The sequence below is a fragment of the Rhincodon typus genome, chromosome 1 (assembly GCF_021869965.1).
Source record: "Rhincodon typus isolate 14 chromosome 1, sRhiTyp1.1, whole genome shotgun sequence".
Lineage (NCBI taxonomy): Eukaryota > Metazoa > Chordata > Chondrichthyes > Orectolobiformes > Rhincodontidae > Rhincodon > Rhincodon typus.
In genome coordinates, this window is record NC_063332.1 from 100,994,996 (window position 1) to 101,019,995 (window position 25,000).

Below are 25,000 nucleotides of genomic sequence, written 5' to 3' on the forward strand. Positions count from 1 at the left end.
AAGTCATTCCTTGCAACCACTGCCAGAACTGGAATGGTGAGCCCTAACTGGAATTATATAAGCAGTGTTGGAGAGTCCACACCATGTGGTGAGGCCAATTATGGATGCAGACCCCTCTTTTTGGGCACCCTACACAACAGATTTGTGTCCCAATTCCACTCTCTTTATTCCTGAGTGCAAGCAAAATGTTAATGTTCCCATCATGATACAAACACAACTTTATTTAAAGCACTGCCACAGTTTTTGACTTAATCTCGCAATAATTAACATTATGTTGGCTGATGCCTTTTAGCTATCTGCTTCACACTTTTCAGGAGCAGTCTATTTGAGCTCCAAGCTTTTCTTTCCCTATACTTCAGCCCTGATCCTTTGAGTCAACACTCCCATTCTTTATTTCCTTCCCAACAATGCATCACCTCAGACGTGCTCTCAGTTCTCTCACAGAGTCATAGAGCTGTACAACATGGAAGCAGACCCTTCAGTCCAACTCATCCATGCTGACCAGATATCCTAAATTAATCTAGTCCCATTTGTCAGCACTTGACCTGTACCCTTCTACACCCTTCCTTTTCATATACCCATTCAGATGCCTCTTAACTGTTGTAATTGTACCAGCCTCCACCACTTCCTCTGGCAGCTCATTCCATACACGCACCACCCTCTGCATGAAAAAGTTGTCCTTTAGGTCCCTTTTAAATCTTTCCCTGCCTCACCTTAAACCTATGCCCTCCAGTTTTGGACTCCACTATCCTGGGGAAAAGTCCTTGTCTATTCACCCCATCTATGACTCTCACGATTTTATAAACCTCTAAGGTCATGTTTCAGCCTCCGACTCTCCAGGGAAAATAGCCCCCACTTATTCAACCTCTCCCTATAACTCAAAGCCTCCAAGCCTGGCAACATCCTTGTAAATCTTTTCTGAACCCTTTCAAGTTTCACAAAATCCTTCCTATGGCAGAAAGACCAGAACTGCATGCAGTATTCCAAAAGTAGCCTAACCAATGTCCTGTACAGCCACAACATGACCTCTCAACTCCTATTCTCAATGCACTGGCCAATAAAGACAAGCATACCAAACACCTTCTTCGCTACCCTAGTTACCGGAGACTCCACTTTCCAAGGAACTATGAACGTGCACACCAAGGTCTTTAACAAAAGCAGAAATTGCTGTAAAACCTCAGTCAGTCTGGCAGCATCTGTGGAGAGAATTCAGTTAACATTTCGGGTCGAGTGACCCTTCCTCAGAACCGAATGTCTTTGTTCAGCAACACTCTCCAGGACCTTACAATTAAGTATATAAGTCCTGCCCTGATTTGCCTTTTGCTTTTTAATTTCCCAGTTTTTTTTGAAAAAATTACTTTCTGTTCAGCATAAAAATATTTCTATGCTCCAAGTTAAGCATGTGCAGTATTTTTTGTTTTACATTTCATCCCACCCAATGCATAACAGAGGTCTATTTTAGACAGGCATCACAATGAAGTTGATAATGCTGTGGGTATTTTCCATTATACAACAGCAACTTATGGTAAGCTAGCTTCAAAAGAATATGAAAGTTTCAATTGGGATCCTTTTAAGTAGCACAAATGGATAACATTGCAGTTTAGAACTAGGCATTTATATCACAAATTAGAGTTTGAAAGATGTGGGTTTTCTTTTTGTACAAGTCATTGTAGTGAATCATTTTGGGTAATGCACCAAGTCAGTTGCCGACTATTCTCAACTCTCCAGTGCCTTTTCCCTCTTTCTGGATCCTGCTTCAGTGTTGAGAAAAGACAATACAGTCAGAATGAACTGAAAACACAATACCCCACTCTGATGATGCCACTGAGACCACAGTACATTTTATTGGAAAATAACTTGTGCGCTTATTCAGCTTTGGTTGTACAATTTGTTTTTAGTAATTTCGTCGTTAATGATGCCAACTAGGGGAGGTGATGGCCTAGTGGTATTATCGCTGGACTGTTAATCCAGAGACCCAGCTAACTTTCTGGGGACCCGGGTCTGAATCCTGCCACGGCAGATGGTGGAATTGAATTCAATAAATATCTGGAATTAGGAATCTAACAATGACCGTGAATCCATTGCCAATTGTCGGAAAAACCCATTTGGTTCACTAATGTCCTTCAGGGAAGGAAACTGCCATCCTTACCTGGTCTGGCCTACATGTGACTCCAGACCCACAGCAATGTGGTTGACTCAACTGCCCTCTGGGCAATTAGGGGTGGGTAATAAATCCTGCCTAGTCAGTGATGCCCTCATCCTGTGAATGAATAGGAGTTCTGGTTATTGATATAACAGCTGTTAAGTAAACTGCAAACCGAACTCCAATTCCACATCTACAAAATAATCAGTACTTTGATAACAAAACTTCAACTAGAAATAATTGCTCCATAAAACCGAATTGGCAACATTAGAGAGTGATTTTTTTCCAAAAATCAAACTGTTCAAGATCAGAAGGCACCATGCTGCAGTTATCAACAGCATGAAAATAGCACATTTGTAAAAATGCACTGTCAAATTGTGTAAAACACACTGCCCTTTGCAATAGATTCTGTATTTTCCTCAACATCTCAGTTTTACTACTTCTCCATGCAACATTTGCACACAACTGACAAAACGAATAAGCCAAATACAACAAGTAATTGATATAGTTGGGTCAGTTCCCAGGGTTGCCATTTTAAAACTGCCTGAAAACAGAATTTCTAAGTTAGACTTCCACTTGGAGACAGCTGCCAATATCACTGAGCCATTCCCAGACAGAAGTACATGTACCCTCCATGAAACAAATGAACACCTCACCCTCCCAGCTGACGTGGAGTCTAGAATATCAAAAGACCTTACCTAAAAGTGAGTTAAGGAGAATGGGTCAAAGTTGATGCTGTTACCAACAACGGAGGATAGTAACTAAATTTCACACTTAGCAAACAGACTAATCCTAAGCTGAAAGAACCACAAAGATAAAACTATTATATTGCATCCTTCAGTGCAATTTATTCTGAGATGTTTCTAAGGTTATAAACCAAAACTGACAATCAGGCCTCATAAGAAAATATTAGAGTAGAAGTTTGGCCAAAGACTCCTTTACGCAGCGCAAGGGGAGGCAATGGTCTAGTGGCATTATCACTGGACTATTAATCCATAGATCCAGGTAATGTCCTGGGGACCTGGGCTCAAATCCCATCACAACAGATGGTGGAATTTGAATTCAAATTAAAAAGACTGGAATGAAAAGTTTGATGATGACCATGAATCCATTGCTGATTGTTGTAAAAACCCATCTGCTGCACTAATGTGCTTTAGGGAAGGAAACTACCATCCTTCTATGATCTGGCCTAAAGAAATGAGGTTGGCTCAACTGACGTCTGGGAAATTGATAAGTGAAGAGAATGGATTCTTCCTAACCACTCCGTGCCCCCCACAAATAAAACATCAGAATGCTGTTTAGCCAGGAGCCAGCATAAGTCAGGAGGCACAGCAGTAATGGACAAATTAAAGAGGAAATTAACACATTAGTGAGAAAAGATGTTAGCCCTGGCAACGTAGAGTCCGTATGGGTAAAGTTGAGAAATACTAAGGGGCAAAAAACATTATGGGAGTCATATATAGACCCCAAACCGCAGTGACATTGGCAATGGCATTAAACAAGAAATTAGAGATACATGTGATAAGGGAATATCAGTGATCATTGGTGATTTTAATCTGCACACGGATTGAGCAAATCAAATCAGCCAAAATGCCGTACAGGAGGAATTCCTGGACTGTATATGAGATGGCTTTCTTGAACAATATGTGGAGGAGCCAGCTCGAGGGCAGGCTATCTTACTGTGTATCAAGAGGAGAATCATTGCCCATCTGGCTGTGCGAGACTCCTTGGGGGATGAGCGACCATAACATGAGAATTTTTTTTAAAATTGAGATGGAGATTGAGGTTGTTGATTCAGAGACTAGGGTGTTGAATCTTAATAAAAGGAAACTATGAAGGTATGAGGTGCAAGTTGACCTCGATAGATTGGGGAAAGTTATTTAAAGAGATGACAGTGGATGCACAATGGCAAACATTCAAGGAATGCATGGGAGAACTGCAACAACTGTCTACTCCTGTCTGGAACAAAGTAAAATGGGTAAGAGGGCCAATCTGTGGCTTACAAAGGAAATTAGAGATAGTATCTGAACTAAGGAAGCAGCACACAGATTGGCAAAGCAAAATAATATGTCTGAGGTTTGGGAGCAGTTTAGAATTCAGCAAAGAAGGATAAAGGAATTGATTAAGAGGAGGAAAATACAGTCTGAAAGTTAGCTTGCAGGGAACATAAAAACTGACACAAAGAGTTTCTATAGGTAGGTGAAGACTGGTGAATACAAATTTAGGTCCGCTACAGACAGGAATGGGGAAACGTATAAAGAGGACAAAGAAATTGCTGAGCAGCTGAATACATTCTTGAAAAACACTGGAGGAACACAGCAGGCCAGGCAGCAGGGGAGCAGGAAAGCTGACGTTTTGGGTCGGGATCCTTCTTCAGAAAATTTCCTGCTCCTCTGATGCTGCCTGACCTGCTGTGTTCCTCCAGCTCCACACGGTTATCTCAGACTCCAGCATCGGCAGTTCTTACTACCTTTGAATACATACTTTGGTTGTCTTCACAAAAGAGGACACAAATCAGATACCAGAAATGTTGGAGAAGGCAAGATTTAGTGAGAGGGAGGTCAACATTAGTAGAGAAAAGGTGCTGAGAAAACTGATGGGATTGAAGGTGGATAAATCCCCAGGGCCCAGAGTCTACAACCCACAGTACTTAAGGAAGTGGCTCAGGAAAGAGTGGATATGTTGGCGATTATCATGCAAGATTAAAGCGCATGGGATGGGGGAGGTGATAGTGTATTGAGATGGAGAGCGAATTGGCTGGCAGGGAAACAGAAGGAACTAATGGGTCCTTTTCAAATTGGCAGGCAGTAACTAGTGGGGTGCCACAGGGATCCCTGCTGGGACTCCAGTTATTCATAATATATATACTAATGATTTGGATGAAGGAACAAAATGTAATATCTCCAAGTTTGCAGATGATACCAAGTTAGGTGGGAGGGTGAACTGTGACGAGGATGCAGAGATCCTTCAGCATGATCTGGACAGGTTGGGTGAGTGGGCAAATCAATTGCAGATAAGGTTTAATTTAGATAAATGGGAGGGTATTCACTTGGAAGCAAAAACAAGGCGGCAGATTACTCCCTGAATGGCTGTAAATTGGTAGAGAGGTGTGTGCAGTGGGACCTGGGTATCCTTGTGCACCAGTCGCTGAAGGTAAACATGCAGGTGCAGAAGGCACGTAAAGAAAGCAAATGGCATGTTGGCCTTCATTGCGAGAGGTTTCGAGTACAGGAGCAGGGATGTGTTATTGCAGTTATACAGGGCCTTGGTGAGGCCACACCTAAAATAGTGTGTGTAGTTTTGGTCTCCTTTTCGGAGGAAGGATGCTCTTGCTCTCCAGGGAGTGCAAAGGTTTACTAGACTGATTCCGGGGATGGCAGGACTGACATATGAGGAGACATTGACTGGGTTAGGATTGTTTTCGCTGGAGTTCAGATGAATGGGGTGGCGGGGCGGAATCTCAGAGACTTATAAAAATTCCAACAGGCATAGGCAGGTTAGATGTAGGGAGGATGCTCCCGAAGGTGGGTGTGTCCAGAACCAGGGGTCACAATCTGAGGATTCAGGGTAGACCATTTAGGATGGAGATGTTTCTTTACCAAATGAGTGGTGAGCCTGTGGAACTCATTACCACAGGAAGTAGTTGATGCCAAAACATTGAATGCATTCAAAAGGCAGCTAGATATAGCACTTTTGGGGTGAATAGGATCACCGGTTATGGGGATTAAGCAGGATTGGGCTATTGAGTTGGAGGATCAGCCACAACCACGATGAATGGCTGAGCAGGCCTGAAGGGCCAAATGGCCTCCTCCTGCACCTACCTTCTGTGCTTCTAAATGGGATTTAGTTCAAGTTAGTACACATGCTTGGTTTTGAGAGATATCACAGTTTTATGGCGGGTAATGTCCTGAGAGCTTAACCAGGACAGCCTTCAAATAACCAAGTTACAAGGTATGGGTGAGGTGAGGGTTTCAGAACGGTTAGCAATGTTTCAGAGGTAGAAATACTATAGGCTATCTCAGCGATGTGGACAGTTGACATCATGGTGAAATACTAAAATTTGGATGGTCTGGTTCAGCCTCAGATGAAAAGGGAAAGGACTGAGTCAGTAATGAGGGAGCAGGACTTGTGGCAGGTAGCAGATATTGGTTTTGGTATTCTCAACATTGACTTAGAGGAAATTTCTGTTCATTCATCGAGAATGTCGGACAAGCATTCTGACAATGCAAAAACAGAAGCAGTACCAAGAGAGGTGGTATAGTTGCTGTTGTATGCGTATACGTGTAATTTGATGTATTTGGGAACGATGTTTGCCGAGGGGAAAATATGCATATGAAAAGCAGGAGCTGGCAAGGACAGGTCAAATCACTGGAAAAAGTAACACAAGCAAAGGTTTGTGAAACATCACACTAGTCAAACTGTGACATGCAATCTATACATTAAAACCAAATAATGTTACATCACCGAATACACACCCAAAAACACGTTTCATAACAAACCGCATCTCAGCTACTGCCGCTGATCAAGGGTGTATTCAGGTTTAGGTAATGATATGTAACTTACATTCAAATAATCTTTTATAAACATCTAAACCCAACTTAAATTTATTTGCATGGTTGAAGGCAATCGTAACCTTATACACATCTCTCCAATATTTAGTTCAGTGAGTCTACTGGATCAAAGCACAATATATGGCTGCCAAATATTATGCCATGCCCAATGGCAACAAACTACCTGAGTCGACTTCAACAGATTCTACAGCAACATAACATTAATTCATTCCTCATTAAATAATGCAACTAATAGACAAAGTTAGCTTTCTGTACAATAACTAAATTAATGTAAACTAATACTAGAAAAAGTTTTCAAAAAGACTAACGAAAAAATTGGTTTTATTTGTTTGTACCACTCACATCCAGTTATGTCACTTTAATTGTGAGCCAAATGCTGCGCTACTACCATGGCTCCTGGTGGCAACTCTAAAGAAAACATGTTAAATTTGTTGAGGCTAGCTGCTGGGCAAATTCAATAACAAAAAAACATGTTTTAAGTTGGATTTTTCCAGAGGTCAACCATAACAAAATGTTAATTTTATGCTGTGTTCAGTTTTGCCATTACGAGGTAGCAGCACTAATAGGAGTTTTGACTATTGTAAATCAAGCTGTTCTGCTTTTATACAGACTAGACTCTAGTCAAGACAGGGGAACAGGGATGAGAGATGGTAACCATCATGCATTCCTTATCTCAGCAGAACTGTAGAGCTAGGTTCAAAGATGTACATTTATTATTCTAGGTCTTCTAGTTGACCAGAGATTGAACTGTAAGGAAGCAGTTACCCATCACCACAGGACTGTGGTCTGGGTTTCATATGAAGCATAGCTGAGAAAAGTGAAGTGTCCAGCTTGCAATTTTCTGTCCAATGGGCAGAACTTTACAGATTGACATAAATAACTTTTAGAGATACTGCCAGGCTCATTTCTTTACACTGTATAACCACTCTCTGCTCAACATATTAAGTAACAGAAGAACCAATTTCTAATTATCATTCAGTAAATTCAGTTCCATTTTTATGCAGACAAGACAGATTTTACCCATGCTAAAAAGTCATAGGCATAAAAATTACTGCACAGTAAAATACAAATTTGATGTATGGGATAGTTAATTCTAATAGGGTAGTCATTACAGCTCAATTTATAGCTCATCTACTGTAAAAGTCAAGCAATGCTTTATTTCATATCAATACTGAAAAATTTTACATCATAACATGGGGTAGGTTATGAACAATAGTTAGATTGGTGTTTCCTTGAATTTGACATATTCTAACTTTCCTACTGCAATTGCGACTGATATTTAACACAGTTATCTAGTCCAAGTATATGGTGACAAGAACAAAATCAGTTTCAAAAACACAAGTTGCTGGAAAAGCTCAGCAGGTCTGGCAGCATCTGTGAAGAAAAATCAGCAGTAAATTTTCAGGTCCAATTACCCTTCCTCAGAACAAAATCAGTTTTCCCTGGTATTCACTAATTCCCTTAAATAACAATATTCAATTTAGTAATTAGCATATTAAAACAACAATCCTAATACATTTAGACATGTTCTAGTAACTGCAACAACCTTTGGCAACGTTGAGAGCATGCATTTTCTTTAAGAGCAATAGGCATTGTCACTAAAGAGGAAACAATTATAGGCAGGTTCAGTGATGTGCTTAGAAAATAGAGAATGGTATGTTATGAGGGAATGTATTATCAGTTACAGTTCAATATAAAAATGGTTTTCTAAATTTATGACAACAATGCAATGCAGCATCCTAGTTTGTTTATAAAAGCTATTTTAAAATATAATGTTATGCTGTGTTTTATTTTAATGCACTTAGATTGAGCAAAACACTGTGCAACATTAGGATTTAAAGTAACATCCCAATTTTATACATTACCAATAAAGTTCAAGATATCGACTAAATGACTAACTTAAAAAATGAGTGTTTTTTGATTATAATAATAAAACATTTCACAAGAGGAAAATTGCAGAAATGCCAGAAATGCTGAAACCCCAGGAGCTTTTTGGTCAATTTTGAGCGTGCTCGTAGTTCCATATTTGGAGGCTTTCCCGTTGTAATTTTTGTTCCAAACAGCTACTTCACTGACAATACCATGGACTGCAGGCTATTCTTGTTGAATATCTTCTACGATATGATTTTTGAAACCTGATCTTTTGATTCACATTGTCCTCTTGGACTAGAAAGGATGGAGGAAAAGCTCAATAAGTCATAGACTATTAGTCTAAAGGTCAGTTGTGGGAAAGTTAACAGGGACAGTGATCGAACAATTGGACAACTATGAATTGATGAGAGAACCGCTCTGAACTCAAAAAAAATTCATGTCCAATGAAACCTGCTGTACACTTTGAGATCAATGTGAAAGCCGAGGAATGTCTTCTGATGCTATTTACATGAACTTTCAGAGGCAGTAATTAAGGTTCCGTGTTGCTTCCATTTTAATAATAACCTATTAATGCAGATAGACAATTGGTTAGGAAGTAGCAAAGTAGGGTTATTGGATTATGTATTCTAACTTGGAGGAAGTGACAAGCAGAGTCCCCAAAGAATTGGTATTGAGATCGCAGTTTTTCACTGCACAACTGTCAGATGTGACTCAGAAAGCACTTTTGCCTTTGTATGAGGTTGCAGTTAGACATTTCACTCAAGATGTGGACACACTGTTGGAAGGCTGCAATGTTGGAGGTGCCACATTTCGAATGAGACATTAAACCAAAGTCCAATCGGCCTTTCTCGTTGATGCAAATGTTCTAGGAACAATATTGACCCTTCCACCAACATTATTAAAACAAAATTTTAGCCTGATCTGATGAGATCAGATCTCAATCTTTAACAAACTTTATGTTAAACCACGAGGACATCCAGAGGAGAATCAATTGTTAAATATATTTTTCAAAATGGTATTAAGCTAATGGCTTTAATCTAACCGTCTGAAACATTGTGAAGTTGCAGCACAGCTCCTAAAGAAACCAAACATCTATATGCACAAATACCATGAATGAATACAATAAATTATGGATTTTGCACAAAATACCTTTTTAATACAAGCTATTTAACATTCTATAAATGCACAAAAATAAAAGAAAATGCATGCAAGACCATTAACATCTCCATAGCTATTACACTAAAAAGCATTATCTGTCTTAATTTAAGATAGCCAAGATCTTTTCCCCAGGGTAGCAGAGTCCAAAACTCGAGGAAAAAGGTTTAAGGTGAAAGGGAAAAAGATTTAAAAGGGACCTAAGGGACAACTTTTTCCACAGATGGTGGTGCATGTCTGGAATGAGCTGCCAGAGGAATCGGAGGAGGCTTCTACAATTATAACATTTAAAAAGGCGTCTGGATGGGTATATGAATAGGAAGGGTTTAAGAGGGATACGGGCCAAATGCTAGCAAATGGGACTAGATTAATTTAGGGTATCAGGCCCCATGGACAAGTTGGACCATAGGGTCTGTTTCCATGCTGTACAGATCCATGACTATGACTCCATTGGTGCTTAGTTATTTTAAAGTATTTTATTTGAGAAATATGCTACACTGTTGAATAAATTTCTGATTAAGAGCACTACTTGAGCTCCAAGGCAGTACACATAATATTGGCTCTTGGATTTATTCCCTCACTCCCAAAAAATGAGTATGCTCAATGTAATTTATGTATTTGTACTGCTAGTTCGTGTGCACCATTCAAAAGGACAAAAGCAAACATCCAACATTACATTTTCATTAAATCTTTGTGATAACAGTACTACAAGTGCAAGTGAACCTATCATGTCCGTCACTGTACCAACTGAATGAGACATGGGTTAAGGCTACAATGGCACAGTTACTGAATAATTTCCAAAAATGAGCATTGTTTTATTTGGTTGTCTGCATTGATTTTTTGCCTTCTTCCCTGAAACCACGCAGCCAAAATATGGTGAAGCTATTCTTGATGTGCCAATTTAGATGATAAGCATTCTAACATTATAGCTGATTATATTTTCACGCAAAATATATGCAGGCAGACAAACTGCAACACATTTCTCAATCCAGAATGGCAGAACAAATCTACTGTTTTCCTCATTGGAATGGCTTAATAAAATCCTTAATTTATTGTTGTAATCATTTGCGGTATTTGTGCACATGGATCTTGGGTTTCTTTGTGAAATTTCAGCGCAGCTCCAAGATTTCAGCTAGTCAGATTAAAGCAATTAGCTCAAAAAAAAACATTTTGAAGAATATATTTAACAACGGATTCTCCTCTGGGTGTCCTCATGGTACTTTATGTTAAAGTACCACAAAAGGTAGTGTATTTGTCCAGTGCACCATTAGTGGAGCTCTGCTAGTTTTCAAACAGTCTGACAGGGAGTAGGAAATCAAACTTAAAATGAGCACAAAAAAGCACGAAAACCAGATGCCTAGAATCAAAATATCAATAAAGTGCTCTTTTTTAAAAAAAAAAAGGATTGTACCTCTAATGCTATACAGAACATTGATGAGTCCACATCTGGAGTACAATGTAAAGCATTTGTCTCTTTAGTGAAGGAAAGATGAAAATGTATTGCAAGCAGTTCAGAGAAAGCTTACTAATGATGGGAAGGGGAAAGTTGTTTATTGGGTTCGTATCTTTAATTTAGAAGAGGAAGATGCAACTTGATAGAAACGAAGGGGTCTCTGAGTGATGCACACAAAGGATATTTCATCTTAGAGACTCCAAAATAAAGGGTTGCAAACCTAAGGCACTGGAGCAGAATTTTCTTCGTTCAAAGGCAAACAGTTTGAAATTCTCTTCCTCAAATTGCAATGGAAGCAAGATTTTTAAGGCAGGGGTAGATGGATACTTGATAGAAAAAAAAGGAGGTTGGCAGAAATGAGAAGTAATCAGGTTGCCATGAGTTTATTGAATAATATAGGAAACACAAGGGGTTGACTGGCCTACTCCTGCTCCTAACTCCTGTGTTTGCATTTTATTTTCATTCAACTCCTCCATCCAACTCAATAAATCTCAGTTTTTCAAAACTGAAATTGGTATACAATGTCAAAACAAATCAGGTAGTTGGTAGAGAGGATAGAATGAAATAGTTAAATTATCATTCGTCAAACTTAAAATGGTTTCTATTGAAGCTTCAATATGCCAAAAAAAAAAGCACGTCCTGTTCTTACCTGTAAAGGTAACAGAGTGTTGCTATTGTTGTCCGTCCTGAAAACATTGTCTTCGATCCAAGATTTTGGTGGCAGTGTTGGAGCTGACCGAGGAAATTTGGGCGGTGCTATAATATTACTGGAAAAAGGTTTCTTCAGTGGAGAGATTTGGTTCATGGTTGTTGGCATTCCTACACCTCCAGATCTGCGGTGATCCCTTGTCTGCATGCCTCCCCAGGACACTCCAGCACTCCAGCCACTGCTCTGGTGGCTGTTCCATGGAGACTGTTTCATTATGGGCTGATAATATTAAACCATAGATTATAAATACATAAACATAAATGCATATATGTACAAATACATAATTTAGCAATAAGACATTTTTATTTTCAAAAGTTGGAGCATCATAATACAAGTTGGGAATGAGCTCAGTTTGTCTCCAAGGTTATAACCTTAAATAATTAGTGCACGGGCAGTATTTTCATTAATACATTTATCAAAGCCTTTTTATTTACCGAGAAAAATCTACCAACTGCTATAACATAAAATAGATTTTTCAAAGGACATTTTATGTTTAAAAGATATCCAGGGCAGTTAAATACTGATCTGTCAGTTATGAGAAAAATAAGATATCCAAATGTTCTCTGGAAGACTGTCATGATGTTTTAAAATTCAAGACAGACATAGAATGTACAATGGGCAATAGAAATAGGGTATAAACAATAACAACATAATTAAATGCTAAGCCTATAATCGGTAAAACGTAGAAATATTTTTATATTTCCTAACACGACGACTGCAGAAACTTGACACATCATAGGGATGAAAAATGCAACTTCTAATCTATCCAGATTAAATTTAAACACTCTGCTGCCAATATGAAATACAGATAGACCTGGGGGATTCCAGATTTCCCCAGATGATGTTCCATAACAATATAGCAGTGATGAAAGCATATTCAAACATTATGGAAAAGGTCCAAGCCTAATCCAAAAAGGTTTGCCCAACACAAACAGTTCTACTGTATTTATTACCAGCTGACCAGTTTTTTTTCTGGCTGTCGTGCAATAGAATTTTTTCCAATCCCCACTGTCTAGCTATTTCTCTTTCCGCATAACAGACTGCATTTGCAGTTATCCAGTGTAGTTGAAAACATATTGCACTATTTCAACTTCAAGAAGCATGGTTTTATACAACATGGTCAAATTATGTTTAAATTATCAGATTTTAATGATTTGAACATAGAATTTTATGCAATGCTGGCAAAGAACGTTGCTCCCTATTTTAAATGACCAGGGAGAACTGAAAACAACCTTCAGTCTGTACATGCAATAAACTGCACAGTAATTTTCCACTGCTACTACATTCCTGCATCATACCCCTTCTGTTCATCCAATACTCTGTAGTGTCAGGCTGAACACCGCACCGATATTTCTGAAGAAATTTAGGTGATATTTAGTTCATTGGTAATGGAGCATAAATTATTTTTCCTATTTAGGAAATTAAACGCAAAATCGCGATTGGGTAACAACATTCAAGCAAATTCCTGAATTGCACACAAGAATTAGTATTTTGCAAATATATTTATTTAGGTTTTTGTAAATCAGATCATCTAACTTCGACTAAGGTGTGGCTGCAAAACGTCAGAGAGATCCGAGGGCTTCTTTTCGAAATCTTCTCCAAGCGTTGACACCTTTCACACTGCACCAAATTAAAGAAAACAGTAAAACGTATCCAGACTCCTGGGGACTCCCCACGGCTCCCAGCACTTTACAGGAAAGAAATACTGTACATTGGCAAAGTTCAAGCTGCCATGGGAGACAGCACGGCAACCGGGAGAAAACGGGGTTAGGGGGACATCAAAATGAGATGGATTTAGAGAGAAAATTCAAATCCATATCCATATTAATCAAATCTGGAGATAAAAGCGTGCGGAGACTGTCCTTGTACACTGACCAGCACCGACACACTATCACGCTCAGTGAGTCAGTCGGGGGCACGAACACGGGGAGCCGGTCACTGTTGACTCTGAAGGCGAGGTTGGCTCCGCATGCCCTTACCCGGTGGAGGTGGGTAATAAAAAATTGAGTTAGGTCAATTGGATCAAATAGATATGTGATGCAAAATTGTACTAACGGTGGTGGAGTTCAATCTCTCCACAGGCTCAGGCAGCGCTTTGGAATAAAATAAAAACAAAGCGCCGCAGAAACTTGGCGGGTCTGTGGAGAAGGGAACCATTTGAATTTGGATAGGACTCTTGTTGGGCAGCCAGTTGTCAGAGGGTTACTCCATGGTGATATCAGAGCATAAAGCATCACAAACAGCCCTGACAGGGGGACATTACAAGACAGACAGACAGACAGGGAGAAAGTCTATTTTAGGTTGATGACTAAACGTCATTTGATCCAAAAGCGGTACCTGATGGTGGTTGTAGGTGCTCCTCTGATGAGGGAAAGCGGCCTGGTGTTGGGGGTGATGGTGGTGGTGAAGGCCGACAGGAGACCGCCGGCTCTGCTGTTGCTGCTGCTGAGGTAAAGGGGAGAAGTTGGTGCCTCCTCCTCCGCCGCCGTAACCCTGGCTCATCCCGGCGAAACTCTGAAAGAGGACCGTGCCGTTAATGGAAGGGATGCCGTGGAAGAAGCTGTCTTCAGCGGGGCTGGGCACCGGGCAGGTTCCTGGGCCGGCGGCCGACAGCCCCGGGGTATTGGCGGCGGCAGCAGCAGAGGCGACCACTCCAGAGGCGGACGGCGTGCTGACCTGGGCGGCGGGAGCCGGCGACCAGGCGGTGCCGAAGCCGGTGAGAGCGGCGACCGGAGACGGCGAGGAGCCGTTACTACTGCTACTCCCTCCGCTGCTGTTGCTGCTGCCACCGCCGGCGGAACCTCCACCGCTGCCGCCGTCCTGGTGATGGTGGAGCTGCTGCTGCTGCTGTTGTTGCTGCTGAAAGCCGGTGCTGAGTCCCGGTAACATCCCGATCCCGCCGCCGCCGCCATTAGCCGCCGTCATGTTACCGGGAGACTCCATCAGCCTGTGGCCGCCGCGGTGCTGCTGGCTGCTCTCCGCAAACTTCAGAGCGGCATCGGTGGAGGAGAGTCTGTCCCTGTCCCCGCCTCCCTCCTCCTCCTCCCCCTCCCCGGGGCTGGTAGACTGGGGGCGGCCTCGGAGCTGAGAAAGAGGAGGAGGATGATGATGATGATGATGACTCGGTTTGGTCAGGATGTATGGACACTGGGTGATGGTGATGTCTCCCGCCTCCTCTTTCTCCTCCTCCTGCCGATCCTCTCGGCTACTGAAGCCACGGGCTGACGGTGCCGAGACCGACCGGCTGGCGGAGGTTGCAGCCGAGCAAGTCGTGCCGAGGCTGATGTCGGTCGTCCTGTCCGGCATCAGAAAGTCATCATCCTGCATAATAAGGAAAGGACTGGTTGTTTGTGGAGCCGGGAGGGAGGAGAAGTTGACAGAGAGAGAGAAAAAAAACACAGAAGAGGTGGAGAAAGAGGAGGCGGCGCCGGCCCCAGCCCCGGGGAGGGACGGACGGATGATTAAAAGAAGTTAAACAGGGGCCCGGGGTTGGGATACATCAGCGCCGCCGTTAAAACCGGTTTAGGACATTGGGTGAACACAACCCCTCTCCCACCGCCCACGGGCCGGTCGGTGTGCTCGCCAATCTTTAATCGCCCATTTGCGAAAAGGCGTGCGATAAACCGAGTCCGGTTTAACACCGGCAGGGGGAGTTCATTGCAGTTTCCACCTGGCGCCGCGGGTGCTTACGGTTTATTTCCTACCGACCCTATCTTATGGATACGATGGGCCGTTTAAAGAGTGTGCCTCTCCCGCCCCATTGCCCTCTCTCTCTGCTGACTCTGCTCTTTCGCATCCACCCACTGACCCCACCCCGCGAACGCAAACCGGCTGTTTCCAGGCTCCCCACCCCGGTGTGTGTTTTGCGTGTCGCGCATGCGCACTTCTTCGGACTCTGTCGGTTTCGAGACGCCCTTGAGGTCATTTTGGCACCGGCGTCATCGTCACGTGGGAGCACGCGCGGCGCGCCGTGGGAAAACAAATCCCCGGGAGGTTTAACCGTCTGTGTGCCGGTGGGAGACCTGCGTGCAGGGGGTAATGGCGTGGTTTGTTATCAGGAGTAACTGTATTGGTTAATCTTTAGCTGTATCAGTGCTGAAGATTGCGACGAGTTGTTTAATCTGATTCATACGTGACATGCTCCTAGGCAAACCTCTCAATGGACTCGTTAATATCAAACCATCTAAGTGAAACAAAAACAGAAATTGCTGGAAAAACTCAGCAGCATTGGCAGCATCTGCGGAGAGAAATCAGAATTAACGTTTCGGGTGCAGTTCTTCAGAACTCACCTAAGTGAAGCCTTATAGCACTTTCCTAGACCATCATGCAAGCACATCCCAGACTCAAGCTCTGGTTCGAAAAGAGAGTATTAGGCCTTCAGGCTATAATACTAGCTGAACTGATTTGCGACTGTCTAAATATGGTGTGGTTGCTTTGTCCTTCCACTTCAAGTGAGCTTTTAAGTATTTGGATTACTGGGAACAGGTGGGTACATTACTTAAGTTTTCTTCGTGATGGTCATAAAGCTAAAGTTGTCACATCATTGGAGAACATCTCCATGCTACTTTGAATGCACAGCTCTGAACTGACATCTGGTGTAGTGTCATCGGCAAACAATGAAATTGTGATGTATATCCTTGGAGACCTCTCTCAGCCTGAAAATGTCTTAGATTGAGCACTTCCCATCCATGTGATATCTGATTCTCAATTCCAGAATCACCATTATGGAAGGCAACAAAGAGCATAGTAGCAAAAGATTTGTTGAAGAGGGTTGGCACTAGCCTACAGTTCCAGTCCATTTTCAACTAGAATGGGCCAGAGCCCTGCCACTATCTTGCCAAGCGTAAGAAACTACAGAGAGTTGTGAACACAGCCCAGTCCATCATGGAAGCCAATCTTCCATCTATTGACTCCAACTATACTTCTCGCTGCCTCGGGAAGGCAACCAACATAATCAAAAACCCCTCCCACCCTAGTTATAATTTCTTACGTCGGGCAGAAGATACAAAAGCTTATACGCCGTACCAACAGATTCAAGAACAGCTTCTTCCCCTCTTATCAGACCTCTGAAATTTTAAATTTAAATGTTGACCTCGCTCTTTGTGCACCTTCTCTGCAGCTGTAACATTGTATTCTTCACTCTGTTCTGCACTTTGTATGGTATCTGCCTGTACTGCACATAAAACAAAACTTGCACTGTGCCCAGGAACGTGTGACAACAATAAATCAAGTCAAATCAAAAACTGTTGAACCATGGTGGAATTTCTCAGGGAAGCTGAATTTCTTTAACATCCAAAGGTCCTTACGCTAACTATGTTAACAAATATCGTGTAGATGTCTATGTGCTGTTCTATCTGCATGATCCCCCATGTGGATCAGGTCAAAGCTCTGCAGTCCTGCCACATCGAATAAGGAATGGATAAATAAACAATAAGCTAGAGGAGGAGGCCGCACAAATAGTTCCACCCCCAATATTAGCAGAAACCAGGTCATTTGCAGGTCAGTGTAAAAGATGAGCCTGAAGAATTCGCATTTATATTGTCTGACGTCACAAGTAAATGATCAACTCAGCCTTCTCATGAAGCCCCCAGCATCATAGGTTCCTGTCTTCAAACAATTTGATTCAGTCTATTTCAGCTGTAGGCATTGGACGCCTTTAAAGCAATGGGACCTGACAACACTCCAGCTCTAGTATTGAAGACTTGTGCTTCTGAACTATTTACATACCTAGCCAAGCTGCTCCAATCCATGTTCAACACTGGCATCTACCCTGCAATGTGGAAAATACAAATCTAATCTGACCACTTACCACCCCATCAGTCTACTTTCAATCATCAAATTGTTCGACGTGTCTTTGACAGTGCTGTCAGTGGCACTTACTGAGCAATAACTTGCTCAATGGCGATAAGGTTAGGTGTTACCAGACTCCAAACTTAATATGGCCTTGGACCAAACATGATCCAAAGAGCTGAAATCAAAATGTTAGCAATGAATGACTGCTTTTGACATCAAGGCAGCATTTGACTGAGTGTTATATCAAGGAGACCTTGCAAAATTTAATTCGTTGGGAATCCGTGGAAACTGCCCACTGGTTTGGCATATCTAGCACAGAAGAAGGTGAGTTTGATTGTAGCAGACTGATCATCTGAGTTCAAGGACAAGGTGAGGAATTTTTCAGGGTGGTATCCTAGGCTCAATCATCTTAAATTGCTTCATCAATAATTTTCCCTCTGATATAAGATTGGAACTGATGAACAGTGTTCAGTATTATTCACAGCTCCTCAGATACTGAAGCAGTTCATGGCAACATTTAGGATTGGGCACATAATTGGAAAGTAACATTCAAATGCTTTTTGTCATTTATATAAATGTTTTGGAAGTGACCACAGGAAGTATGGTTAGTAAGTTTGCAGATGACACCAAACTTCTGGGTGTAGTCGACAGCGAAGAAGTTGTAGCTCAAAGTACAACGGGACCTTGATCAGATAGGCAAATGAGCCGAGGAGTGGCAGATGGAGTTTAATTTAGATAAATGTGAAGTGCTGCATTTTGGAAAGGCAAATCAGGGCAGAACTTATACACTTAATGGTAAGGTCCTGGGGAGTGTTACTGAACAAAGAGACCTTGGAGTGCAGGTTCATAGTTCCTTGCAAGTGGAGTTGCAGTAGTTAGGATAATGAAGAAGGTGTTTGGTATGCTTGCCTTTATTGGTCAGTGCATTGAATATAGGAGTTGGGAGGTCAGGTTGCAGCTGTACGGGACATTGCTTAGGCTGCTTTTGGAATATTGCATGCAATTCTGGTGTCCCTGCTACAGGAAAGATGTTGTGAAACTTGAACGGATTCAGAAAAGATTTGCAAGGATGTTGCCAGGGTTGGAAGGTTTGAGTTAAAAGGAGAGGCTGAATAGGCTGAGGCTATTTTTCCTGGAGCATCAGAGGGTGAGGGGTGACCTTACAGAATTTTATAAAATCATGAGGGGCATGGATAAGCTAAATAGACAAGGTCTTTACACTGGGGTGGCGGAGTCCAAAACTAGAGGGCATAGGTTTAAGGTGAGTGGAGAAAGGTTACAAGAGACCTAAGGGGCAACTTTTTCACCCAAATTGTGGTGCACATATGCAACGAGCTCCCAGAGGACGTGGTGGAGGCTGGAACAATTGCAACATTTAAAAGGCATTCGGATGGGTATATGAATAGGAAGGGTTTGGAGGGATACGGGAGATTTATTTAGGATATCTGTTCGGCGTGGATGAGTTGAACTGAAAGGTCTGTTTCTGTGCTGTACATCTCTATGACTGTATGTCTCACAGGTGGCCGATAATGACCATTTTCCGCAAAAGAGAACCTAACCATCTTTCCTAGACATTCATCTGCGATAGTGATTTGATTCTAGTGATGACTGTCGCCATTACTGGTTGGAGAACTTGTTGGGAGTCCTGTGTCACGGCATTTGGAGGCCTGATGCTATTCAACTGCACTTAACTGGCCAGCATTGGGTCTTTCACACAACCATGCTTCCAAGAGCGGCCAGCCAATCAGAGTCTGTCAATTTTCCATTGTCAGCAACATCAACAAGAGCAGTACTTGCTGCTGGCAATGATCCAGTGCCCAACTGGAGGATGTCTGTGCAATCACCTAGGATGGGACAAGAAGGCGGCTGCTGGAGATAGAGTAATGGATTTGGAGTCAAGGACAGGGGGTGGCTTCCAATTGACTTCTGTTCATTCAATCAGGCGATGTGCCTGTCAGGAAATCTCCACCACATGCCTCAGGAAAACCATTGCTGGGCAGTTTTCAGTCACAACAGGGGACTCATACAAGTCCTGCTGTATTGCTGAGTTATCATTTTTTGTCATCAAATAGTGAGGGGGAGGGTTCAGGATAGAAGTGGGTGGGGGCCTAAATCAAAAAGGAGTTGGAAGAAATAAAGCACACTATCCCCCATATACCCACTTCTCCCCAAAGGAATCGAGAGCATTGATGGACACTGCTTGTTATCTTGCTGAGCTATCATTAAACCATCAGAATAAATTGGTATCAAGTGGCTCACTAATGAACCTGATTGGCATTCTGTAGGTTAGTCATTTCTTGATGTTCCAAAACCTGTTAATAGGCACTTGTGACATATTGGTAGTGTCCCTAGCTCTGAGCCAGGCATCAATTTCCATCTATTGCAATGCAAACAAAGTTAAGCTTTAATGTTAAAATACTTGTCAAACCAATGATACTAATTTAATTCTCAACCGTATTACTTCTCTGACTTTTGGTTTCCCTCTGGCTGAAAAAGTGATCTGTGATCAGGTTCAGACTAGCGTTCTCACTTATTTTTCCTCATAACTTTGTATGGTCCCATGTGAATACTTGATTCTAAAGACTAGCCTGAATTGATAATACACAGGTAAGAAAATTACTTATAGGATAAATCTCTCTCCGTGTATGGCAACATGTCATGGAGCTCTTGGATTACCTCCTTAGGGAAATAAAGCCTTCACACACCACTCCTAGGCCAAGTTCCAACAGCTGCAACGCAGTCAGTAACTTATGATATTCAAATGTAGATGGATAGGGAACAGATACTTTCAGTACAGCTGGACTTCTCTTCCTCTGTTGCTGCTCCTCTTCATTCTCAATCATTGCAAGTGATGAACCTCCTGGGAAATGCCATTTTTGGAATGATCAGCTGTAGATATTGATAGTAGAAGATACAAACGTTTTTCTTGCAGTACTCCGCAATTCAAGTGTTGTGGTTGGAGAATGGTGATGGCGAAGAACAACTATTTTATACAGTATTCTCCCAGTTTAGGCACACATCACTGCAAAATATAAGAAGAAGGGATATGAGAAGTTATGCTACTGTTTGCCAGCAATTTAAATATTCGCAAACTGCTAATTTCCCTGTGGGTGTCATCTCTTAAGTATGAGTGAGCATTGGATTCCCTCTTAATGGTTAGTTTCCCTAGGTCTGAAGGTTCTCCCAACAAGACCCATATTACCATTTAATAGTGCAGAATATTGCATAACTTGCAACAGGATCCATTTTCTTGACATTAGACGTATTTATAAATACCTTAACCAAATGTTGTATGTGAACTAGGTGTCACTTGTCGCCACTAAGATGCCACTTTCAAAATGAGATAGTCAGGCATAACCAGCATATTATCAAAAAAAAAATCAGCCATTACATACTCATTTCATCTGTGATAGATGACGTCTGTGCTCTCAGGGAGCCCTCCTGAAAAATGCATTCTCAAGGTCATTGCAATAGCAAAGGTCATTATAGCATAAACATGATATTGCTGTTTCAAATGCCTTGACGATATCAGGTGGGGCCCTGTCATACATTGCAATATGTGTCTCTTACATTGTGGTGCTCCTCTGTGAACTGCATAATTTATCGTTAGTCCAAGGTGTCCAAATACAGCAGTCAGTAGCAACCAGATACTCTGGGGAGGCAATGAAACAGCTAACCCACACCTGAAATCTCAGAAGCATCTGGATGGTGTGCAGATTACCAGGAACAGGAGAAGGCTCCTGATCTTACATGAGACTGTTGGCTATCCCAACTACTTAATCATAAGATCGTAAGGCCCTTCCTCCAAAGGCAATAATATGGCATAATGTACTGCTGCTGTTTGGAGGTCTAGTGCCTCCACTCATTCTCACCTCTATCCCTTTGTAGAAAATTAAACATTGTAAACTTCTGTCGAAGAATTCAATGTTAAATTAGATTGTTCTAATTTTCTTTAGATTCAAGGTTAACTCACTAGCCTGTCCACCTCTGGTAGTTGATGGTCTGATATGCGTGCCTTAATTAGGCATATTACAATGTTAGACTAAGGATCAGGGGTGTGGGAGACACAGGCTTTGAGAGTTAATGAAAGCTGAGCTTTTAGCCATTTTTAACAAGGCTAATGGAGAGACACGGAAGTACCAACAAAATATGGAGTGTCATAATTAGTGGTATAGCTCACACATGCCTTATATTGATTCTTTTGTACTGTTTCAGGATGCCTTTTCTGTGAATGTGCTATTAACCTTTCCTTGACAATTTAATTCTTAGCTTTACTGTAAAAACATGCAAGAGGAGTTGCTTCAAAAGGGCAGAGGGGTCAGAGGGCAGGTTATGTTGCAGGTCTTTACACAATTAAAGTCTCCCACAGCAGTCACACCACAAGAGTGATCATACACAGCTTTCATTAACTTCAAACACTGTTTTATTACAAGATGTTTCATACTTTCTGCAAGTAAACCTTAATAATGAATTATAACACAAATGTTTCTGATAGAGTAAATCTCAACTTAGTAATTTGAACAAATACAGGTTACAGCAAGTTTAGTAAAGCTTAACTAAATCCTAAGAAATGTAGTTTAATTACAAACAATTTTTATGATGATATTAAGTTCTGTTTAGAAATTTGAATAATGATTTACAATGAGAAACCTTTACTGAATAATGTCAGAAATCATTGGAAACAGGAATTACACTTATGTATACTTCAGAAAATGGTATAACCTTTGCGAAGTTTGACATTAAATAAAGATTTTATTTGATAGCAGGTGGCGATGGCATCCTCGAACTTCTCAAGTGCCTTCCTTACCAATGAACCTGTTTTGGAGAAATCATTTGGGTTTGTAAGTTCTGGAGTTGACACTGATGGTCTGAAGTTTGGCTGAACCTGGTTTTCCACTGCCCCATTTGTTGGAACCTCTTTGAATACCATGTTACACAACAAAAACAAATTTGCTATTCTTTAGCTTCTCTAGATGCTGCTTCGTAGAATCGTTGAATCCTTACAGTGCTGAAAAAGGCCATTTGGCCCATCAAGTCTGGACCAGCCCTGCAAGAACAGTCACAGTCATCGTTGACCTGAATAAGGGACAGATGTTGATACTGAGTCTGTACAGAGGACACTCGGGCTGATACCTGGTCTGATTGGAGAGTCACACCAACTTTGGGTCTGAACAGAGGGCATCTCGTCTGAAAAGAAGATGGTTACACTGATCCTGAGTTTAAATAGGGGCAATCACAGTGTTCCTGGGTCTAAATAGAGGACACTCACACTGATACTGGGTCTGTATAGAGGACACTCTGGCTGATACCGGTATGATTCGACATGCACTGATATTGTGTTTTTACAGAGGATCCTCACATCAGTACTAGATTATATTCCCTCCCTTCTTGCATTTTTCTCCTCATTTCCCTTTCCTCATTGCAAGTGAATTTAATGAATTGTGGAGAAAAAAAATTAGATTGGTTACATTTATGAACGCCAGACTGTCTTGTAGAATTGGTTGGAGAACCCACTACTTAAAAATATGTTGTTCCTTTGTGAGGCAACAAGACACAACATGGCATAGAGAAAAAGACTTAAAGAAATTAAAATAAAGTATGAGGGAGCTTTTTTCAGCTTATCAAATGCAGGGGAAGTATCAGGGACTTGAAGAAAACCAAACATAATTCACTGAGTCAGAAGTGGTTAGCTTGACATCTATGATTAGAGTGTATGTTATAAATAGGAACTTGCCAGTAATGAGACTGAATGTGACATTTTTAACTTTCTATTGCTCTTTGCTCGATTTTGCTGGGCTGTAGCAGAAAGCAGGAGACATATCTTTAATCCAAGGTGTTGCCAGTTTTGTTATTTGTTTCTTGAGAAGCATGAACATAGTAGTGATTTGATCAAAATTTTTAACATGATCAAGAGAATACATTGACAGTTTATTCATTGTTAGTTTATTCAACTAAATCAGCTTTTTTAAATTCATTTGTGGAATGTAAGTGTTGCTGGTTGGCCAGCATTAATTGCCCATCCCTAGATGCTTTTGAACTGAGTGGCTTGCTAGGCCATTTCAGAGGATAATTAAGAGTCAACTGCATTGCTATGGATCTGGAGTCACATGGGCCAGATCACGTGAGAATGGCAGATTTCCTTCCCTGAGAAATATTACTGAACCAGATTTTTTTTTGCGACAATTAGCAATGCTTTCATGGTCATCAGTAGATTATTAATTCCAGAGGTTTTTTTATTGAATTGAATCTGCCATGGTGGGATTTGAACCCGGGTCCCCAGAGCATTAGCTGAGTTTCTGTATTAATAGTCTAGCAATAATATCACTAGGCCATCAGTTATGGAATACCATGAGTCACAATTTCAAGTTTTATAAAGCCTGAATAGGTTGTTCAGGAGATTGTTCTTTTTTCAGAGCATAATGAACCTCTGAAACAGATTGCCATCTTATCTGGTGGAAGCTGGACATGTTCCTTGCTTCGGTAAAGATCACCTTGTACAAAAACTAAATTGAGTATTCCATTACTCAGGGCAATTGTAATTTCTTGAATTAGTTTGTTTGCCTATGGGCTTCTGAGAGACATTTTCCATGATTTCTTCCCTAAATAGATCCAGGGATTGTGTCACTTTATATGCATCTTTCAGGAAATCACATGGGATATGGAATCTATTTATGGTGATGTTCAAGAATTATATTTAACATGGAAACAGAACAATAAGAAACATTTGAACTTCTTTACATGTCTGCAAAATATATAATTGATTTTAAAAATGTTTGAAATCACCTTTTAATTCTTGAGTATCAATTGTGAAGAAATCAATAGTAGTTTTCTTGAATAATATGAAATCTTGGCCGATGTGACCTGCAACCCCTTGACCTGGAAGCTATACCAACAGGAAGTTAACATAGAAACATTGTGTGGTTGGTAGACACAAAGCAGTGCTCCAAGCAAATGAGAGGTTCAGCAAGAGAAGAACAAAGAAGGTACATTTTCAATGAGCTGTTTATGTAATTCTGGTAAAATGTATGTAGTGATTATAATGAGGTCAGCCAGGTGGACCTCATAGAATATGCGTTCCCTGATTGGGGCTGTTAATCTGGTCCAGTCAGCAAGCTTAGCTGACAGATAAAAACAGGAGTGTCATATACTCTGACACCCTGGGAGTTGACTGACGAGGCTGTACCAGAGTAAAGGATTTCCTAATTATAAATAAAGAGTGACTTTGCAATGAGATACTGGCCTATGTGGAGTTATTTCAGTGGCAATGAGAGTTAGCCAAGTCCTGAAGAAACTTACTCACAACA

General features: G+C 41.3%; 1 protein-coding gene and 1 long non-coding RNA gene across 5 annotated transcripts; one reads left to right on the forward strand and one right to left on the reverse strand.

Annotated features, from left to right (window-relative positions):
* Positions 1-8,489: 8,489 nt before the first annotated feature.
* LOC109929923 (cytoplasmic polyadenylation element-binding protein 3-like) lies at positions 8,490-17,697 on the reverse strand. Of its 3 annotated transcripts, none has more exons than XM_048602895.1 (3): positions 14,241-17,697; positions 11,844-12,122; positions 8,490-9,150 (listed from the first exon to the last, which is right to left on the reverse strand). In XM_048602895.1, exons 1-3 carry the CDS (start codon positions 15,228-15,230, stop codon positions 9,103-9,105), a joined length of 1,317 nt encoding a protein of 438 aa, XP_048458852.1. In that variant the 5' UTR covers positions 15,231-17,697; the 3' UTR covers positions 8,490-9,102. The 3 variants fall into 3 exon arrangements, with proteins under 3 accessions (XP_048458852.1, XP_048458859.1, XP_048458866.1); XM_048602902.1 differs by having other exon boundaries at positions 8,608-8,880; XM_048602909.1 differs by lacking the exons at positions 8,490-9,150; positions 11,844-12,122 and adding an exon at positions 13,387-13,523.
* LOC125484385 lies at positions 17,697-24,927 on the forward strand. Of its 2 annotated transcripts, none has more exons than XR_007263213.1 (2): positions 17,697-18,065; positions 22,460-24,927. It is a non-coding gene; the product is annotated as an uncharacterized LOC125484385 (long non-coding RNA). The 2 variants fall into 2 exon arrangements; XR_007263214.1 differs by having other exon boundaries at positions 17,697-18,020.
* Positions 24,928-25,000: the final 73 nt, after the last annotated feature.